We start from the raw sequence: 20101 nt of genomic DNA on the forward strand, positions 1-20101 counted from the left end.
GAGTAAAGGTTATAGTTCATAGTGTAGTCTGTGTTTAATTTCTTAGTTTTGACAAAAAGTATAGTTATGTGAGATTAATCTTCGGAGAAGCTGGGCTAAGGACATATAGGAAAGTCTCTGTACAATCCTTAAAATCTTCTGTAAATCTAAAATTATTTCAAAATTAACAGTTTTCAAAAATTCAATCTATGGGTTATCCTAATCAGATAAATTGCTTATAGTCCATCTATACATCATTGTGGACTTGCAGGTACAGTACAGGAGTATGTGTATCATGATTTCTTAGTAATTTTACCTTTTTTAAAATCATTTTGATGTCCCTGTGGTTATCATTTAGAGCAAATATACAAGACAATGACTTTCTAGTTATAAAAAAACTTGGTATTTTTCATAGTATTCTATAAACTTATTAAATTATCATTATCATCTTTTCATATCAATATATTCTATCTATACATTAAAATGCCATCAAAGAATGATTTCTTTGAAAATGTTCTTTTAAAAACAATTAAGAAATACAGGAAAGAGGGATAAAATGTTTAATTGTTGAAATACACTAGTTGAGTACTTTATATTGCAATAATAAGTACAAACGTCATTAGTAAATTAAGAATTTTCTAGATATCCAGGCATCGTCGATCTTACGTCCTTGAAAATCATATAGAACAACTATGACGAGATGCCATGATCACACAGAGGTGGAACGAGAGACTCGGTGGCCATGATGTATGTGTGGTCCCACGAGCCTCTAACCAAAGAAACAGGAATTCAATCAACCCGTGTTTTTGGCATGCAAATTTAACGAGTTTATTTTTAAATACTGCAATGCTATACAATGTTTCAAATAAAGAAAATTCTCTAACATCTAAATCAAATTAGAAAACCAAATAGTAAAAAAGGGAAAGAGATAGTAGTAAGAATCCATTTACCAATTTTACAGCTAAAAATTAATGTGAAGTAGAAATAGTGAAAGATAAGAGGCCAAATATTTTACTTTAGGTAATGCATTTATAATGCCTTATTATCTAAAGTTATAAATAGAATAAGGATTTTGTTATATAAAAATTATCCAAAAAGTATCAGAGAAAAGACATGACATCCACAAGCCGTGCTGAGTGGCCAGTGACAGTGCTGGAACACAACAGTCCAGGCTGGACAACGGCCTCCGGACAGTCTGCCCTTGTCTTCCTGGGCGAGCCACAGAGTCCATAAAAAGCACACTGCCTAACCGGATCCCTCTGCTGACACTGCAAACTGCGCCCATGCTTTCTTTCACTTAGGATTGGGGAGGGGGTGACTTTAGAATTTCCTTGGGAATGTCTGTGCACGTTGAAATGTCCCTGGGGCCTAACTCCTTCCAAATTGATGAGCAAGCTGTGAAGAGAACAAACAGAAAAGAATCAGCAAACTTGAAAAGGTGTATCAGATAACAATGCACAGCCATAGTCCCCCAATTATGTATTGCTTTTTTTAAGTTGAGTACATACTCAACGTCCACCCAATATTTGTTGTTCTCATTGGAGTACCATTAGTGCATGGCATAATGGTATATAAAGAGACCAAATCAGGTAGCAAAAGAGACTTATAAACTTACAATTAAAACGCAGCATGATAAAAAATACCCAAACCTAGCCACATGCATGTATAGACTGTTCAGTCCCAAATCTCCCTTCCCTCCATGGTCAGAAACTCCAGGGAGGGCTATTCCAGCTGTCCACAATAGGCTGAGCTCCCTGGGGATTCTGAGGAAGCCAGCCCATGCACTGGCATCTGAGAACCATGACTTCAGTACCCTGCATGTCTCTGTGCACACGATTTTTACCCTAGAGTAAAGAGAAACTTTTACAAAGAAACTACACATTGCATTGTGGGCCAAGTAACTTTCAGAAATTCTGAAGTTATAGCTGAATTTCCTTAAGAAAGTAATCAAATCAAATGTGAACTTGGGTCAGTGAGTAAGCTCAGTCCTGAGAGATTCTACATGTTGGTCAAAAAAAAAGAACAGCTAATACTTTTTCCATAAGTCTTCTTCTCCAAAAGACAGACAGACTTCTCATCAGGATGTCCATCCAACAGCTAAGTCCAGAAAGCCACAAGTTAGACACGTCCCAGACCAGCACCACAACAGCCACGCAGCCACTGAGGAAAAATGGTCAGCTATTCAACTTAGAAAATCTTTCAGGCCATTCCAAGAGGCAAAAGAGAGACCAGAATCAAAGTGATCATTTAGGTCTCTTCTCTGGGCATGGCCTCGGTTATCTCGGACACGAATTCTCTCCCTACCTCCGTGGTCGCTGCCACTGAACTGTCAGTCTCTTGTCAATCAACCACCACCCCTACCACCATTGCTGCTGCCACTGATTCTGCTGCTGCCCCCCTGACATCACCGGGAGGTCTTCTTTCTAGGTGCTGCTGCCACAGAAGAAACCGCTGCCCTGGGTGCAATTGAAGCTGACACTGCTGCTGACCCCGGAGATCGCCTGGTGATCTGCCCCCAGAGCTACAGTTGCAGCTGCCCCTGCAGCCACCGCTACTGCTGACTTGCTGCCTGCTGCCAAAAACCACCGCCCCTACCAGTGCTACCATGGCCTATGGGACTGCTTCAGGGGAGACTCCAGGTTTGATTGCACATGGCTGCACCCATTTTGGGACACCAGCCAGGGCCTGGGGCCTGGGTGCCAGTAAGTTTACCACCACAAGAGCCTCTGTCAGGGGACTCCAGATAGGACCTGCAGGTCCAGCGTGGGGGTGCCTGCAGGTTTGGAGGAGACTGGGGTCTTCCTGCTGAGAGTGCTGGTGGCCCTTGTCTTATTGCTGCACCTTGGGGTTGCTCTTCTGCAGGAGTGTATCCCTGGTGGTCTCTCTGCAAGAAGGAGCAGCACTGAGATCTTGAGACTGCAGCGTGGCTGAGTCTGAGGTATCTGAAGCCCAGATCAGTGGGATAGAGACTGGGTTTGCGAGGGTTGATCTGGGCTTGGTGATCCCAAGAGATGTCAGAGACAGGGCTGAGAATCTGTTGAACACTGACAGTTTGGTTTTCTAGCAATATTTATTTTATTTTTTTAATATTTTTTTTTTCAGTTTTCGGTGGACACAACATCTTTATTTTATTTGTATGAGGTGCTGAGGATCGAACCCAGCACCCCGCGCATGCCAGGCGAGCGCGCTACCGCTTGAGCCACATCCCCAGCCCTATTTTATTTTTTGATTCACTAATCTCTCTATCATACTTGGAACAGGATGTTTTTTATGCATCAGTGTGTGGAGGACAATGAGATATGAATGGAGGTTTATAGTTCTGTTGTATTCTTATGTCTTTAATTTTTTCTCTTTGTTTGTATGCTTCCTCTCTCTTGCCTATTTTCTTGGATTTTCTTTCCAACTTTTCTCCAACAAACAGCCAATCTGTCGGCTCCTCTTCCACTCTTCTTGTGAATTTTTACTTCTAGCTTCTCTCTTCCTCCCTCGGGAATATTGTACACTACACTTCCTCTGTTCTCTCATCCACCACTTGAAACTGTAAATCATTTTAACAAATTTTCTGTTTGTACTATAGATAGTTATTGAATTCATCATTTTGGTTTAATGTGAAAAAGCAGTAGATGCCTTAGCTATTAGGTTTAAGGCTATATATTGTGTTCACTGGGTGCTGTTGATATTGGTCTCACCAGTAAAGGTGAAATGCTGGAAACCTTCAGGGACACTATAGATAGGTCTACAGGGTAGAATTTATCCTGCCTTATATCCATACTTTTAGATGGGAAAACACACTAACAGCATAAAAAAACAAGGATATATAGAACCCCAAACAAACCAAGATGCTTCAACAACAGAAGCCACTGATAACTTAGTAGAGGAAATGTCCAAGAAGGAGTTCAGATTTGATACAGTTAAATTAATATATGAATTAAAAAATAGTATAAGGAGTGAAATCAAGAAAAATTATAGGAAGTGAAAGATCACTTCAATAAAGAGTTAGAGATTGTGAAAAACAAACAAGCAGAAATCCTTAAAATGAAGGAATCAGTAAACCAAATTATAAATTCAATAGAAAGCATCCCCAACAGACTAGACCACTTGGAAGACAGAACCTCAGATAATGAAGACAAAGTATAGAATCTTGAAAGCAGAGTTGAGCATGTAGGGAAGATGGTAAGAAACCATAAACAGAACATCCAAGAATTGTGGGATAACATGAAAAGACCAAATTTAAGTGTTATCAGAATAGATGAAGGAGCAGAGACACAAACCAAAGGAATACACAATCTTTTCGATGATAAAATAGCAGAAAATTTGCCAAACCTAAAGAATGGAATGGAAAATCAAATACAAGAGGCTTACAAGACCTGAAATCTACAAAATTACTGCAGACCCACACCAAGACACATTATAATGAGAATGACTAACACAGAGAATGAAGATAAAATCTTAAAGGCTAGGAGAGAAAAAAATCAAATTACGTATGGGGGAAACCAATTTGGATCTCGACTGATTTCTCAGCCCAGACCCTCAAAGCTAGGAGGTCCTGGAATAATATACTTCAAGCTCTGAAAGAAAACTGATGCCAACCAAGAATTTTATATCCAGCACAATTAAGTTTCAGATTTAAAGATGAAATGAAAACTTTCCATGATAAACAAAAATTAAAAGAATTCACAACTAGAAAGTCTACACTACAGAGCATTCTCAACAAAATATTCCATGAGGATGAAGTTAAAAAAAAAAAAAGTGAAAACCAGCAAAGGGAGGATCTACACTAAAGGGACATTTAACCAAATGAGAAACTAAGTCAAATCAAAAACCAGAAATAAATCAAAATGACAGGGAATACAAATCATATCTCAATAATAACCTTGAATGTTAACAGCCTAAACTCATCAATCAAAAGATATAGACTGGCAGATTGGATTAAAAAGCAAGACGCAACAATATTCTGTCTTCAAAAGACTCACCTCATGGGCAAAGACATCCACAGGCTGAAGTTGAAAGGATGGGAAAAAAACTTATCACTCATACGGATTGCATAAACAAGCAGGGGTTTCCATAAAATAGACTTCAAACCAAAGTTAATCAGAAGAGATAAAGAAGGATATTTCATACTTCTTAAGGGAAATATAGATAAACAGGACATAACAATTATAAAATATTTATGCCCCAAATAATAGAGCATCTATGTACATCAAAAAAAAAAAAAAAAAAACCCTTCTCAATTTCAAAAGTCAAATAGACCACAATACAATAATATGGGGTGACTTTAACACCTCTTTCACTACTGGACAGATCTTCCAAACAAAAACTAAATAAGGAAACTATAGAACTAAATAATACAATCAATAATTTAGACTTAACAGACATATATAGAATATCTCATCAATGAGCAAATACACTTTCTTCTCAGCAGCACATGGATCCTTCTCTAAAATAGACCATATGTTGTGCCACAAAGCAACTCCTAGTAAATACAAAAAAAAAAAAACAGAGATAATACCAAGCATTCTCTCAGACCACAATAAAATGAAATTAGAAATCAATGATAAAATAAAAAGTAGAAGCTACTATAACAAATGGAAACTAAATAATATACAACCGAATGATGAATGGATAGTAGAAAAAAATCAAGGATGAAATAAAAAAATTCTTTGATATAATATATCAAAATCTCTGGGACACTGTGAAGGCAGTACTATGAGGAAAGTTTATTGCATTGAGTACATTTATTAGAAGAATAAAAAGTCAACAAATAAATGAGCTAACACTATATCTCAAAGCCACAGAAAAAGAAGAACAAATCAACAGCAAAATCAGTAGAAGATAGGAAATAATTAAAATCAGAGCTGAAATCAAATCAAAAGAAACAATTAAAAAATTACAAAACAAAAAGTTGGTTCTTTGAAAAAACAAATAAAATAGATAAACGCCTGGCCATGCTAACGAAGAGAAAAAGAGAGAAAACTCAAATTACTAAAATACAAGATGAAGAAGGAAATATCACAATGGACATGTCTGAAATACAGAAGATAATTAGAAACTATTTTGAAAATTTACACTCTAATAAAATAGAAAATATCAAAGACATCAACAAATTTCTAGAGACAAATTTCTATGACCTACCCAATGAGGAGGTCATACGTGATTTAAACAGATCAGTTTCAAGTAATGAAATAGAAAATGTCATCAAAAGCCTAACAACAAAGAAAAGCCCAGGCCCAGATGGATTCTCAGATGAGTTCTACAAGACTTTCAAAGAAGAATTAACACCAATAATCCTCAAAGTATTCCATGAAATAGAAAAGGAAGGAACCCTTATAAACTCATTCTATGAGGCTAATATCACACTGATACCAAAACCAGACAAAGACCCATTAAGGAAAGAAAATTTTAAACCAATATCCCTGATGAACAGAGATCAAAAATTCCCAATAAAATTCTGGCAAATCACATACAAAAACATATTTAACATTTACAAAAACATGATAAAGCGGGGTTCATCCCAGGGATGCAGAGTTGGTTCAGTATACAGAAATCAATAAACATAATTCATCATATTGATAGACTTAAAAACAAGAATCTATGATCATCTCAACAGATGCAGAAAAAGCATTTGACAAAATACAGCACACCTTCATGTTCAAAACACTAGAAAAACCAGGGATAGTAGGAACATACCTCATCATTGTAAAAGCTATATATGATAAACCCAAGGCCAACATCATTCTGAATGGAGGAAAATTGAAAGGATTCCCACTAAAAACTGAAACAAGACAAGGATGTCCTCTTTCACCACTTCTATTCATCATCATCCTTGAAACTCTAGCCAGAGCAATTAGACAAAAGAAAGAAATTAAAGAGATGCAAATAGGTAAAGAAGAACTCAAACTATCACTATTTGTTGATGAAAGATTCTATATCTAGAAGATCCAAAAAATTCCACCAGAAAACTCCTAGAACTAATAAATGAATTCAGCAAAGTAGCAGGATATAAAATCAACACCCATAAATCAAACACATTCCTATACATCAGTGATGAATCCACTAAAAGAGAAATTAGGAAAACTACTCCATTCACAATAGCCTCAAAAAAAAATAAAATAAAATACTTGGGAATCAATCTAACAAATGAGATGAAATACTTCTACAGTGAAAACTACAGAACACTAAAGAAAAAAGTTGAAGAAAACCTCAGAAGTTGGAAAGATCTCCCATGCTCCTGGGTAGGCAGAATTATTATTGTCAAAATGGCTATACTACCAAAAGCATTATACAGATTTAATGCAATTCCTGTTAAAATCCCAATGACATTCTTCATAGAAATAGAAAAAGCAGTCATGAAATTTATTTGGAAAAATAAGAGACCCAGAAGAGCTAAAGCAATCCTTAGCAAGAAGAGTGAACCGGGAGGCATCACAATACCAGACCTTAAACTATACTACAGAGCAATACTAACAAAAATGGCATGGTATTGGCACCAATAGACATGTAGACCAATGATATAGAATAGAGGATAGAGACAAACCCACATAAATATGGTTATCTCATTCTAGACAAGGGTGCCAAAAATATTCACTGGAGAAAAGATAGCATATTCAACAAATGGTGATGGCAAAACTGGAAATCCATATGTAGCAAAATGAAATTAAACCTCTGTCTCTCACCCTGCACAAATCAACTCAAAACGGATCAAAAACTTAGGCACTAGAACTGAGACCCTGCACCTAATAGAAGAAAAAATAGGCCTAAATCTTCACCACGTCGGCCTAGGATCTGATTTCCTTAACAAGACCCCTGAAGCACAAGAAGTAAAATCAAGAATCAATAAATAAGATGGATTCAAATTAAAAAGCTTCTTCTCAGCAAAGGAAACAATCAATAATGTGAGGAGAGAGCCTACAGATTGGGAGGAAATCTTTACCACATGCACCTCCCATAAAGCATTAATCTCCAGGATATATAAAGTACTCAAAAACCTGAACACAAAAAAACCCCAAATAACTCAATCAATAAATAGGCTAAGGAACTGAACAGACACTTCACAGAAGAAAAAATACAATCGATCAACAAATACATGAAAAAATGTTCAACATCTCTAGCAATTAGAGAAATGCAAATCAAAACTACCCTAAGATTTCATCTCACTCCTGTCAGAATGGCAATCATCAAGAATACAGGCAACAATAAATGTTGGCGAGGATGTGGGAGAAAAGGTTCACTCATACATTGGTGGTGGGACTGCATATTGGTTTAACAACTATGGAAAGAAATATGGAGAGTCCTCAGAAAACTGGCAATGGAATCCAGCTATCCCACTCCTTGGTTTATACCCACAGGACTTAAAGTCAGCATACTACAGTAATGCAGCCACGCCCATGTTTATAGCAGCTCAATTCACAATAGCTAGACTATGGAACCAACCTAGGTGTCCCTCAAGAGATGAATGGATAAAGAATATGTGGCATATAAACTCAACGGAATATTACTCAGCTTTAAAGAAGAGTGAAATTGTGGCATTTGCCAGTAAATGGCTGGAGTTGGAGAATATCATGCTAAATGAAATAAGCCAATCCCACAAAACCAAAGGCCAAATGTTTTCTCTAATATGCAGATGCTAATTCACAATAAGGCGGGATGGCAATAAAATGACATAATTTGTAACCATGAATAGTAAAGAAATATTTAAGCTAGCTACCTGAAGCTGAGTTCTCCTGAAGAAATTTTAGATCCACACACTAAAGTCAACTTGCCCAACTCTGCAGTGAGAAAGTAAGCCCAAGGTGCTCACATGAGGCCTTAGCTGCAGCAGAGCTGCCAGGCTCCCGACCCGTCTCCAGGGCACCTCCTCCCACTCCACGCCTACACTCTGTGAAATACACCCATTTCTGGGAGGGGAATGGGTGATATAAAGTTGCTTTCAACTACATCACCTTTTGTGCATGATACAAACACAGTTCAAATTCTTGTGCAGGGAACTCAGAAATCTAGAATTAGAACTAAATCCTAGAAACAAAAAATCTTCAGCAAATTCCCAGAGAAATCCAACACTCTGGGGCACAGGTGGTAGGGATCAAACCCCCACAAGGCTGCTGCCTTGATGAGAAAGTCCTGGAAGACCTGGCTACGCAAAGCTTGTCACGGTTCCCGCAGGGAAGAAACTCCCCACGGTTCCTGTGGCCCCCTCCTCCAGCATGTTAACCTCCACTGTGATCGTCACAATCCCACCCCACCCCAAATACTGACTCCTGTACCTCCCTGAGCAAGAACCTGGATCAATATCAAAAAGTCATGCTCCTGGTTTTCCAATGCTGGGTTCTCGTTACATAAAAAGAATAATAGGTTGATCGACGATGGCAGTGGCAATGATGACACCAGAAGCAACCACTTATTTCACCTTTAGCCCTAATAACAACCCTTAAATCTAAGCATTAAATCTATTTTACAGATTACAAAACAGAGGCCACAAAGGGGAAATTAATGCCCGACCAATAAGTGAAAAAGCCTGAATTCAAATCCAAGGCTACCTGACTCCCAAAGGAGAAAAAGCTGTCTCAGGAGACAGGCTATTCCTGCCAAGAGGCTGGGCATCATCAGGCAGGACTGAACAGAGTGGGGATCCGACAACTGAGTGCACGGCTGGACAGAGCAGAGGCAAGTCTCCTGCCTACTCTATCTCTGCCCAGTGGTGACCACCCATCTCTACTGGAGATCTGCTGTGGACACACCACCTCTCTGTGCATTACCTGAACCCTGGCTATCCTTAATACTTCATATGGATCCTCAACTAACCATTCTGAGCCTCTCTGATTTCTAATGATCTGTCATTTCTCAAATCTTAGGCCCTCAAGACCTCAGTGTTTTACATGGACACACAGGTCATTCTTATTAAATACACAGCAATAAGATCCACAGTTTATTCAACAAGTCTAAACATATATAAAGAAACATACAGTACCTCTTGATTATTGAGTCGGGATGTTATTTTCCTCTAATCTTAAAGAGAAAAATCAAGAAAATTAAGTGTTCAGCTATAAAGAACAAATTCTAATTTTCTACAAAACTACAGGCAGTGATAACATACACTTTTTTCCCAGTCTAAATCTAAGAGAAATAGCAATGAGAAACAAATTACAATAGTATGTTAAAAATAATAGAAAACAGCTTTGTGTGCAAAGTAAATATATCAATAGTCACTTAAAACTATGTATCATATGACAATTCATCACCCTTGTTGGTAAATCAATGTTCTTGACCATTAGCCTCATTTTGAGTTTCCTAGCAAGACACCATCCACGTGGTTGCAGTCATGTCTGTTATTCAGAAAAACTTCCTTAGCTCCAAAATTAGTAACTATAAAACTCAGAAAAGGGAACCTCATTTCATTTAATTATACAATAGGCAGTTACTTTTCCTTAAATCACCAGACTGCTTATTAGTTAGTCATCTTTATAGAAATGTACCTTTGTATTCCACAAAAACTCCATAAACCTATTTAAATGTCAGGATTAATTATAATACTGATTATTACTTAAATTAATAAGGAATTAAGACTACATAGAGCTTAACCACAAATAAAAGCAAAATTTGCTCTGAAATTACTTTTAACATCTGGGTGACAATTTCAAGAAATGATTACAGCGATCAAATAATACTTACAGCGATCAAAAGGATGGCTCACTGAAACTACGTAACATGTAGACTGAGTCAAGCAAGCAGAAATGCAAATTTCATATTTTTCATAACATAAAAATATTTTGAGAAAGTAAACACAATGCAATCTTACTTTTTCGTACAGTCTTGGTTTGATTGGACACCATACTGACAGCTTCAGATGGAAGGCCAACATATACTCCTCCATAGTTTCTTTAAGAAAAGAATTCAGAACAATTTAAATGGTACTATATAGAGAGGAACCAAGAAAAGTACAAAGTACTTCAATTATCTAATTATTAAAATAACTCATGGTTTTTCAAAAGAAGAATTCAGAGTATTATTGACCATGGAAATATAACTTCTTTCCATGTAAAAAAGAAGCCAAGGTTCTGAACAGACACTTCTCAGAGGAGGACATACAATCAATCAACAAATACACGAAAAAATGCTCACCATCTCTAGCAATCAGAGAAATGCAAATTAAAACACCATCTCACTCCAGTAAGATTGGCAGCCATTATGAAGTCAAACAATAACAAGTGCTGGCGAGGATGTGGGGAAAAGGATACACTTGTACATTGCTGGTGGGACTGCAAATTGGTTCAGCCAATTTGGAAAGCAGTATGGAGATTCCTTGGAAAGCTGGGAATGGAACCACCATTTGACCCAGCTATTCCCCTTCTTGGTATACCCAAAAGACCTAAAAAGAGCGTTCAACAGGGACACGGGGACACAGCTACATCAATGTTCATAGCAGCACAATTCACAATAGCTAGACTGTGGAACCAACCCAGATGCCCTTCAATAGATGAATGGATAAAAAAAAAAATGTGGCATTTATACACAATGGAATATTACTCAGCACTAAAAAAAACAACAAAATCATGGCATTTGCAGGGAAATGGATGGCATTAGAGCAGATTATGCTAAGTGAAGCTAGCCAATCCCTAAAAAACAAATGCAAAACGTCTTCTTTGATATAAGGCGGGGGTGGGGGGGGACTCAAAACAGAGCAGGGAGGAAGAGCATGAGAAGAAGATTACCATTAAATAGGGTGCGTGGGAATGGGAGAGAGAAAGGGAATTGCACAGAAGATGGTAGGAGACCCTCATTGTTATGCAAAATTACATATAAGATGGTGTGAGGGGGAAGAAAAAAGAGAGAGAGAGAAACGTGTCACAGTAGATTGGGTAGAAAGAGGGGAGGGGAGGGGAGGGAGGGATAGGAAGGACAGCACAATACAATAGACACTAGTATGGCCCTATGTATAAACGTGGCTGTATAACCAATGTGATCCTGCAATCTGTACACGTGGAAAAATAAGATTAAGATTACGTACCCCATTTGAATCAAATGTATGATATGTCAAGATCATTGTAATGTTTTGAGCAACTAATAAAAAAATTTTTAAAAAAGAAGCTATATAAGAAAACTTTTGAATTAATGGAATTTTTAGATTTTTATTTGCAATGAGAAAGAAGAAGCTGGGATGTTATAAGTTAGTATGGTAATAAATATCAGTGGAGTAACATGTTACAGGTAATCAGTCAACAGTGATCAAGAATTCAGAGTGGTCACCATGGGATCGGCTGTTAGTGCAACAAAAACATTTTCTGCATGAGGAGATAAGCTATGAAATGAGAGGAGGGAAAGGTAAGGAGTAATGAGAGCAGGGTGCAGCCAACTGGAGGAGGAGGAGGAGAGAATGGGGAAGGCTGGGAAATGAGAGGAAGTCACCCCCGAGGAAGAACAGCCAAAGGCCACAGGCTGGCAATGGGCAGAGGCTGCGCACAAGACAAAACCCCAGTCTGCTGGAAAGAAGCACAGATTCTGAATCCTGGGCAAGTTCCTTTCCAGATCCCATGCTCTTACCTGTGTTCTGTGTGCCAAAGCTTCCCATGGACTCTGTGTTATTGGTAATGTGCTACAGAGTGTTCAATCCATGAGGTGTGGTCAGAATGATTAAATTAAAGCCAGGTGCAACACCAAACATACCTCCTCTTGTCATCTTCTGTTATCGATTCTTCTGCTCTAAAAGGTTAAAAACATGAGCAATGAGTCCGAGTCACTTGGTTACATGGCCAGAGACTTAATTTTTGGTTATGAGCGAAAAGGGATCAAGTTAGAGCCTGTGTTTTTTATTTCAAGCACTGCCATCAAGTATCTCTATAGCACAGTGTTTGGGCTCCATCTCAGTCACTCATGCACTAAAAACTTGTTAAGTTTCCACTTACTAAAATGTGCAACTCAGCAAATGGCAAAAAGCCCAACCACCAAATCAAATGGAAAACTGAAGGAAGCTGAGACTGGAGAGGGCACATGGCTCATCATGAGGAGGCCTGAATTCTCTTTGGCTGTGCCCCTGGTTCCCATGGTGACCAAGAGGCTATGGGCCAGCAGCCCATGCCTTCTCTGTAAAGCAATGGGGTCGACCAGATGACCCCAAAGTCCCTCCCAGCCCTCACACCATGATTTTGGGTCTCTCATGCCAATTCAATGGCACAACTATGAGCAGTGAATGATTTCTTCAGTCCCAAAAGAATCAACACTAATTTAATTTTCTTTTGTCTAAAAACACAAGCCATTTAATACACACTACTACAAAGAGAGAGCAAATGTTTCAGAGGAAGGTCCTGGAGGACACCACTACTTGAGACCACACAGCTTTGTTCCCTGCATAGAGGAATCCACATTCCCCCAGAAGTCCTTGGTGTTTTCTAAGAGGACTGGGAAGCCTGCCTTAAAGCCCCAGTCCACACACCTAAGTTACTTTTAGGAAAGAAAAAACCATCACCCCAACAAAACTCCAATGTTCAACACATGCAGTTCTCAAGAAGCAATCAGGCTGAACGCATCCAAACACCTGCATCGGACCTCTTGATTCCAGAGATGGTCTCAAAGTTGTGAACACCACAGAGGCACCTGTGTTTCCCTGCAAGTAGGCGTGGCAGTGCCTGGGGAACACTGGCCAGGAACCCAGCAGTGACTCCAATCCAGGGCAAATCCACCTTGAGATCTCATTTACTCCAACTAGGCACAGAACTCAATTATGCCAGACAATTATCAGCTTAATTTGCCTCTTGCTAAAGTTAAGTTGTTCTTTAATTCAGAAGTCTTATTGTATGAGAAGTGGTGTGATGTTTATTGAAGAAGTGGTGTGATGTTTATTGATGTGGTTTAACAGTGTTGTTCACTACTTTTAATTAAACTGGGTTTATAAACAGATAATGGGACAATGATGGTGACAAATTCACTTACTTTGGTCCTCAGTGACTAACAGCATCATAAAATCATTTGTGAAGCTATATAACTGAAGATCTGGACACATACAATGTCTCACATATCCATTTACAGCTACTCTTTTTTTTTTTAAGAGAGGGAGAGAGAGAGAATTTTTCAATATTTTTTTTTTTTTTTTTTTTTAGTTTTCGGCGGATACAACATCTTTGTTTGTATGTGGTGCTGAAGATGGAACCCAGGCCGCACGCATGCCAGGCGAGCGCGCCACGGCTTGAGCCACATCCCCAGCCCTACAGCTACTCTTCACATTCAGTTACATCTATTTATTCTAATTCTTTTCCAGTTTGCCTCATTCTGCTTAAAATATATTTTAACTTTGCCCAAATATAAGAAAATAGTAAATTATTTTAAATCTATTATTCAATAGCCTAAAACCCAATCTGCAGTCCCTAGTATAAAATTAATCAACAATCTTACACATATAACTGGTGCACAAGACAAAACTGTTGATACTGTAGCTGTTGTATCTACTGAATAATAAACTAAGCTTTAGATACAACATAAAATCTCCAAAAATATCAATTATAATTATAAGACATCCATTCTTTTAAACCTTCAAAAAAATGATATGGTGGCCTGTGTACATACACCCATGTAGATAGGGCTGCCACTTCACCATTCCTTCTACAAACAATTATGCTTAACTCAATTATGCTTAAGATTAGAGAACTGGACTTTTAAAACGGTGTCATTGAAGAGTCCCTCCTGAGTGTCAGGCACAGCACAGGGACTTCACAGGCTTCAATGCTATCCCTAATGACAGCTCTGAGAGCTCAGACCAGAGGAACCAGGTGCAGAGATCCACGGAATTAGTAAAGATCTAGACCAAAAAGCAAAACCAACATTCAAATTCACATTCTAATTCACACTCTGCCTCTATGGGACAAAGATGCAAAAGTCAAAACCAACTCCAGTGACAGCCTGGCAGCTTCTCCTCATGTGCAGCTGACTCTACATCACTCTGTGAAAGCTTTGAGTACCACCCCTACCCATGACCTGCTTGTGTGGTTATGCCAGGCACTTGGCTAATGCTATCATGATATTTCCTTTAATCCTAACCACAATCCTGCAAGACAGGTATTAGCCTCATCTTCAAAATGAGAAACTGAAGCTCTGACAGGCAGGCGGTGGGATCAAGGCTATAAAACTAATGGAGCCAGAATTCAAACCCAAGTTAGCAAGACTCCAACGCTTGCTCTCCCCAGCTTCCTGCCGAGCCCAGGTGAGTTTGTATTAGAGAACACACACATGCCCCAGCTGGATCTCCCCAGTTTATATCCTCTAATTTAAGGAAAGGGGGGACCAAGAAGGTGGGAGAGTCTGAGTCCACGTTTCACTAGCATTAGAAGAAACCTCGAACAGCCACCAGAAACCAGCACCCTTTGCAGATCTTTTCAAATTGCTACGTAACTCCTTTTGATCCAGGTTCAAGGGCTGTTCTGATCAGAAGATGCCTTAGGTCTATTCACCTGGACACTCAGGTCCAGACTGAGGTTAAATCACAAAAAAAAAAAAAAAAAACTGATTGATCTAAACCAAATCTCCTTATGGGAGAATAAATCCCAGCCACTGTTTAGCTGCCTGTAGAGAACCAAATGCTGCCTGCCCTGCCCGAGCCCAAGACAGCAGTGTCCCACCAGCTAGGGTGACAGGGATCGGCCCCAATAGCACAGACCAAAGCATAAGGAAGAAGAAATGGTCTGGCAAGCAGCAGTAGATTCCTGGTAAAAGGAAGGCCCAGAGATGTTAAGCCAAAGCCCCCAGGAAGCAAATGGAATTTCCCCAAGGTTATTAGGTTTTCAGGCTCTAGATGGGAGTCCAAACAATGGACCGTCTGGTCTCTCTGTGGGTAAATACTGCTGCAGTGCCCAAGAACAACCCAGATAAGAGGTGGATGAAAAGGTGGCAATTAACATCCCAGAGCGGGAGTGGACAGGTTTGGACTTCCAACAACCACCCTGCTGGACCATCAGAGAACACATGCCCAATACCTGGCCCCTTCCGATGTGATGACAGGACTCTCTCTCTCTCTCTCTCTCTCTCTCTCTCTCTCTCTCTCTCTCTCACACACACACACACACACACACACACACTAATGCACATTCTGGTGTGGAGGACTGACTTCCTAAATGATGAGAAAAGAGGACATTATCCTAGGATAGCTTCAAACTGGTGTGTTAAATTTATCTTAGTGCTCATCAACTTAGCAAGAAACTCTAAGTCTTCAGAATTCCAATCCTTGTTCTTTTCTCCTCACAGAACTCCATATTTTGAAAGATTCTCTTATCAACCTGCATTAGTAATTCTTTTTCTAATACTTCCTTAGGTTAAGTGTCAAAGCAAGAACCTGATGAGCCTGAATAACCAAGGTACCCACGAGAATGTGTGTACTTAAATCAAAGGCAAATAAATTTCAATCTTGGTTACCTGTGCACGACATGGTAAGCACATGCAGATTTCTGCCAGGTTCTGGAAGGAGTTTGTGGCCCATCTTCAATGCTGAGGATCCAGGATGTCAGGCTGGGAGCTAGGATGGGGCCAGAACATCCACAGCCCTGTCCGCTCCAGGGAGCCAGGCTGACCCTCGCTGAGGAAGTGATTGCTTTTCTTTTAGCCCAAGTGGGAGGGCAGGAAGTGTATGGCTTGCAGCTGTGACTGCTAATGGACTGTGATATTTGTCCCCTAAACCAGTGGAGGAAGCAGGAAGGAAGAACAGAACATGGAACCACACTTTCACCAGCTTTATGAGAATACAGCCACTAAGGGGGAGTCCAGAGGGTTCTCGGACACAGGCAGCACAGATCTATTTCCTGCCAGGACCAAAACAGAACAGTAGGAGTAGAGAATGAGACGACTTCACCTCCTAGAATCTTCCCTTGGAGAGAAGAGCCTGAAGACGGAATGATCCCATGCTGGGAAGACAGACCAAGTGCAAACAAGACCAGTTCACAGTGGAAGAAACAGAAAAGGGGCCAAGCTGCTCTGCTGCACTGGATGACTCTCGGGAGTTGATGGGCCCCAACATCTCTACAAACTCTGCTTACTCATAATCTTGTCCCTTAGAAAAGGAGCAAGCGACACATATCAGCCAGGATAAACCTGCTAAAGCATAATCCACTTCTAATCATGGCCTCCTGGGGGGAGATGAGATTTGGGAGCCAGTATCCAGACACCTGCAAGCAGAGGCACTGTGAAAGGAGGAAAGAGAGGCAGGTGTGAGAGAAGGGACTTGGGAACAACAGGAGTGTCCCTTCATCTAATATAAACGAAGAGGAAACTTTGAGAATACAGCTTATCCCAAGAGAACAAGAATGCAGAGTCACAGGCGATAAGGGATCAGGCACCATAACCCAAGTCACTAAAACCAACAAGTAACAAGCAAGTCCCACCAGTTTCCCTCCCACCCCTCTCCCTGGCTCCAAGGATTGGGATTCATCAGGACTTCTCCAATTTCAATTTCTCCATCATGGAGCCAGAGGCTGCAGCCAATGGAGGAAGAGAAACCAGCAGAAATCCGTTCCGGAAAACCCCACATGGCACACCAAGACAGTCTGATCTCGCTGGGGGACCTAGGCTGCTGCCCCTCCTCCACACTGTGCGGGGACTCTGAAAACCACACCTGGTTCCCTTTAGGTTCTACCCACGGGGGTGCAAAAGGGAGGACAAAATGCCTAAGGGGGAAGGGCTGCTCTTCCCAGCTGAGCCTGCTCTTCTGTCAGCACCCCCCAGCCCACGGCCCCGCCCCCCAGCCTTCTTTCACAGGGTCCTGGTCACTACAGGTGGGCGTGCAGCGGCCATCGTGTGACCTCACCTGTGACTACGGAAGGGTGCCAAGTTAGATCTGACAGCCCCAGCTGGTGCTGCCCTAAGTGGCCTGGGCCCCTCCATCAAGACCCTGACAGGTCAGCAGCGGGCAACACCTCGACTCAGAGCCTGGGTCCGTGCTTCTCTCTCGGAATCCCAGGCCCCCAAACTCCTCCATTTCCACAGCCCAACCTCTTGCCTTGGTGGCTCCAGGCCGGTGGGGGAGGGGGGACAGCTACTTCCTGCTGTTGCTTTCTGCATCACCTTGTCTTCCTCTGACCTTCCCGGCCCTCCAGGACCTGCTCACCCAATTCCTCAATAGCAACTTCTCGCTCTTAAAATGGCGCCTCTGGCTCCCACAGTTTCATGATGGCTTCTCATTATGGTGACTCAAGTCAGGTTTCTGGCCCCCGGACCCAGGGTTTTTCTTCTTGACAAATATGTGTAGTTTTATGTTGAGCCCCTGGCCTCCGCGCCTCTGGGGTCCCATCATGCCCCGTGACATAAAGAACCCATGGCGGTGGCAGCATCTCCCCTGTCACGGCTGTCCTACCCACGGCTGCCACCTCAGAGCTTCTCTGGATCCTTCTTTCACTAACTTATTCCCAGTTTCCTGGGTGCCTAAGGGAGGGGCATGCCCTGTGGTGACAAGCAGGTCAGAGTGACTCAGGTCAACCTCCCGTCTCAAGCTTCTGGGTTCCTCCCTCTCCATCATACCAGGAAAGCCCTAGCATACTCCTCCCCAGGTTAGAGTGGAGGTCCGTGGGTCTGTTTCAGCAACCCAGGAAATGAAACTGTTCGTGTTCCACCCATAAACCTCAACTATTCAACCAGAGCCCCTGTTCATCACAACAGAGCTAATAAATTAAGTCCAATTCAGTATACACTCGTTCCTGTTTGGTCTACACCCTGGGAATCCATTCCCACATATTCCCTAGGTCTCCAGGGACACCAAGTGTGACACCTGGCATGACTCTGCAGCGTGAGCTCCGCCCAGGGCAGCCCTGGGGGCATCCGCTGCAGCACAGTGAGCTCCAGCCATATTTGGGGGTTGGTCCCCCTACTGATCGCTCTCACTTCACAGGTCAGAGGGCGACATTGATTCTTAGGCTTAAGAACCAGCAGCACAGCAAAAGCAGGTGCTGAGGAGGGTAAGTAGGCATCCTAACTAAGCAAGGCGACCCCCAGGTGAGGGAGACTAGCACCTTCTCAAAGGCCCTGCCAGGGAAACAAAGTTTCTGGCTGGCAAAATGGGGAAAGAAAGTCCGTTCTTTGTCATTAGATTCACCTCAGTTCTAATTTAGGCCAGTCTAGTGCTCTTGAGATGAAAAGGGAAATTGAGGAGGCTACAGTGGCTGTCTCTTATCTCACTAAAGGGGACACACACACACACACACACACTGTGGAATGAAATCTAAAGCAGCAGACAGAAAACCTTTCCATGTACCACAGTTTGGGGGTAAATTTTGGTTTGTACTGTTGGTGCTAAGGGTTGTGTCCCGGGACTTACATGTGCTAAGCGGTACTCTACCACTGAGCTATATTTCACACGGCTTTAGTGCTCTAAGATCAGGACCACTTGCCCGGGACAACTCAAAAAAGTCACATTCCGAAGCCAGGCACAGTGGCACACACTTGTAGTCCCAGAGGCTCGGGAGGCTGAGTTCAAAGCCAGCCTCAGCAACTCAGTGAGACCCTGGCTCTAAATAAAATATAAAATAGGGCTGAGGATGTGGCTCGGTAGTTGAATGCCCCTGAGTTCAATCCCCAGTACGCCACCCACCTTGATTTTTGTCTTCCACAGCTAAGCAAAGAGGAAAGGGAGGAAAGGAAGGGCATAAGGAGGCAGGGAGCCTGGCCTTTTCTGTACTGTGGTGTAAGCAACCACCTATTGGAATACTTCTAAGGGCCCAGAAAGGCCAAGATTTAATATAGTTTCTCTTTACCTGTTGACTAAAGACACAAACTCAAGTTATCCATATCCGCTAAGAAGCCCCAGAGTCAAAGAATGGGGAGGCACCCCAGGGAGAGAAGGAAAAAACCCCAGGGAAGAGCCTGGGCCAAGAACTGGGTTCGAGAATGACGTCAGTCAGCACCAGAACCAGTCTCAGCAGGAAGACTGAGTTCTCTGGCCCTGAGACTGACAGAGGAAAGTCATTTTCAAGGACTTATGTCAGCTCCAGGGAGTAGCCCATCCATTCTCTAGTTACACATGAGCACTACTCTGAGAACAAACCTGTGTGATAGACTTTTTTTTCCAGAAGGCATATGGCTGAACTCCTGGTAAATGCTCTCTCTGGTATCAAGACCATATTCCACTTCTGGTCATATACATCATTTGAAAAATGTGAAGAAT

General features: G+C 41.3%; 1 protein-coding gene across 1 annotated transcript in view; it reads right to left on the reverse strand.

Moving 5' to 3' along the window:
- Positions 1 to 524: 524 nt before the first annotated feature.
- The window catches only part of C3H12orf75 (chromosome 3 C12orf75 homolog), a 42795-nt gene continuing 23218 nt past the window's right edge, over positions 525 to 20101 (reverse strand). Inside the window, exons 3-6 of the mRNA XM_027928459.3 lie at positions 12637 to 12672; positions 10772 to 10851; positions 9944 to 9981; positions 525 to 1374 (exon numbers count right to left, since the gene is read on the reverse strand). Of these exons, the coding sequence (XP_027784260.1) occupies positions 9977 to 9981; positions 10772 to 10851; positions 12637 to 12672 (121 nt within the window). The 3' untranslated portion in view covers positions 525 to 1374; positions 9944 to 9976. The remainder of the gene's footprint in view (positions 1375 to 9943; positions 9982 to 10771; positions 10852 to 12636; positions 12673 to 20101) is intronic.

Source organism: Marmota flaviventris, chromosome 3 (genome assembly GCF_047511675.1).
Source record: "Marmota flaviventris isolate mMarFla1 chromosome 3, mMarFla1.hap1, whole genome shotgun sequence".
In the NCBI taxonomy this organism is placed as follows: domain Eukaryota; kingdom Metazoa; phylum Chordata; class Mammalia; order Rodentia; family Sciuridae; genus Marmota; species Marmota flaviventris.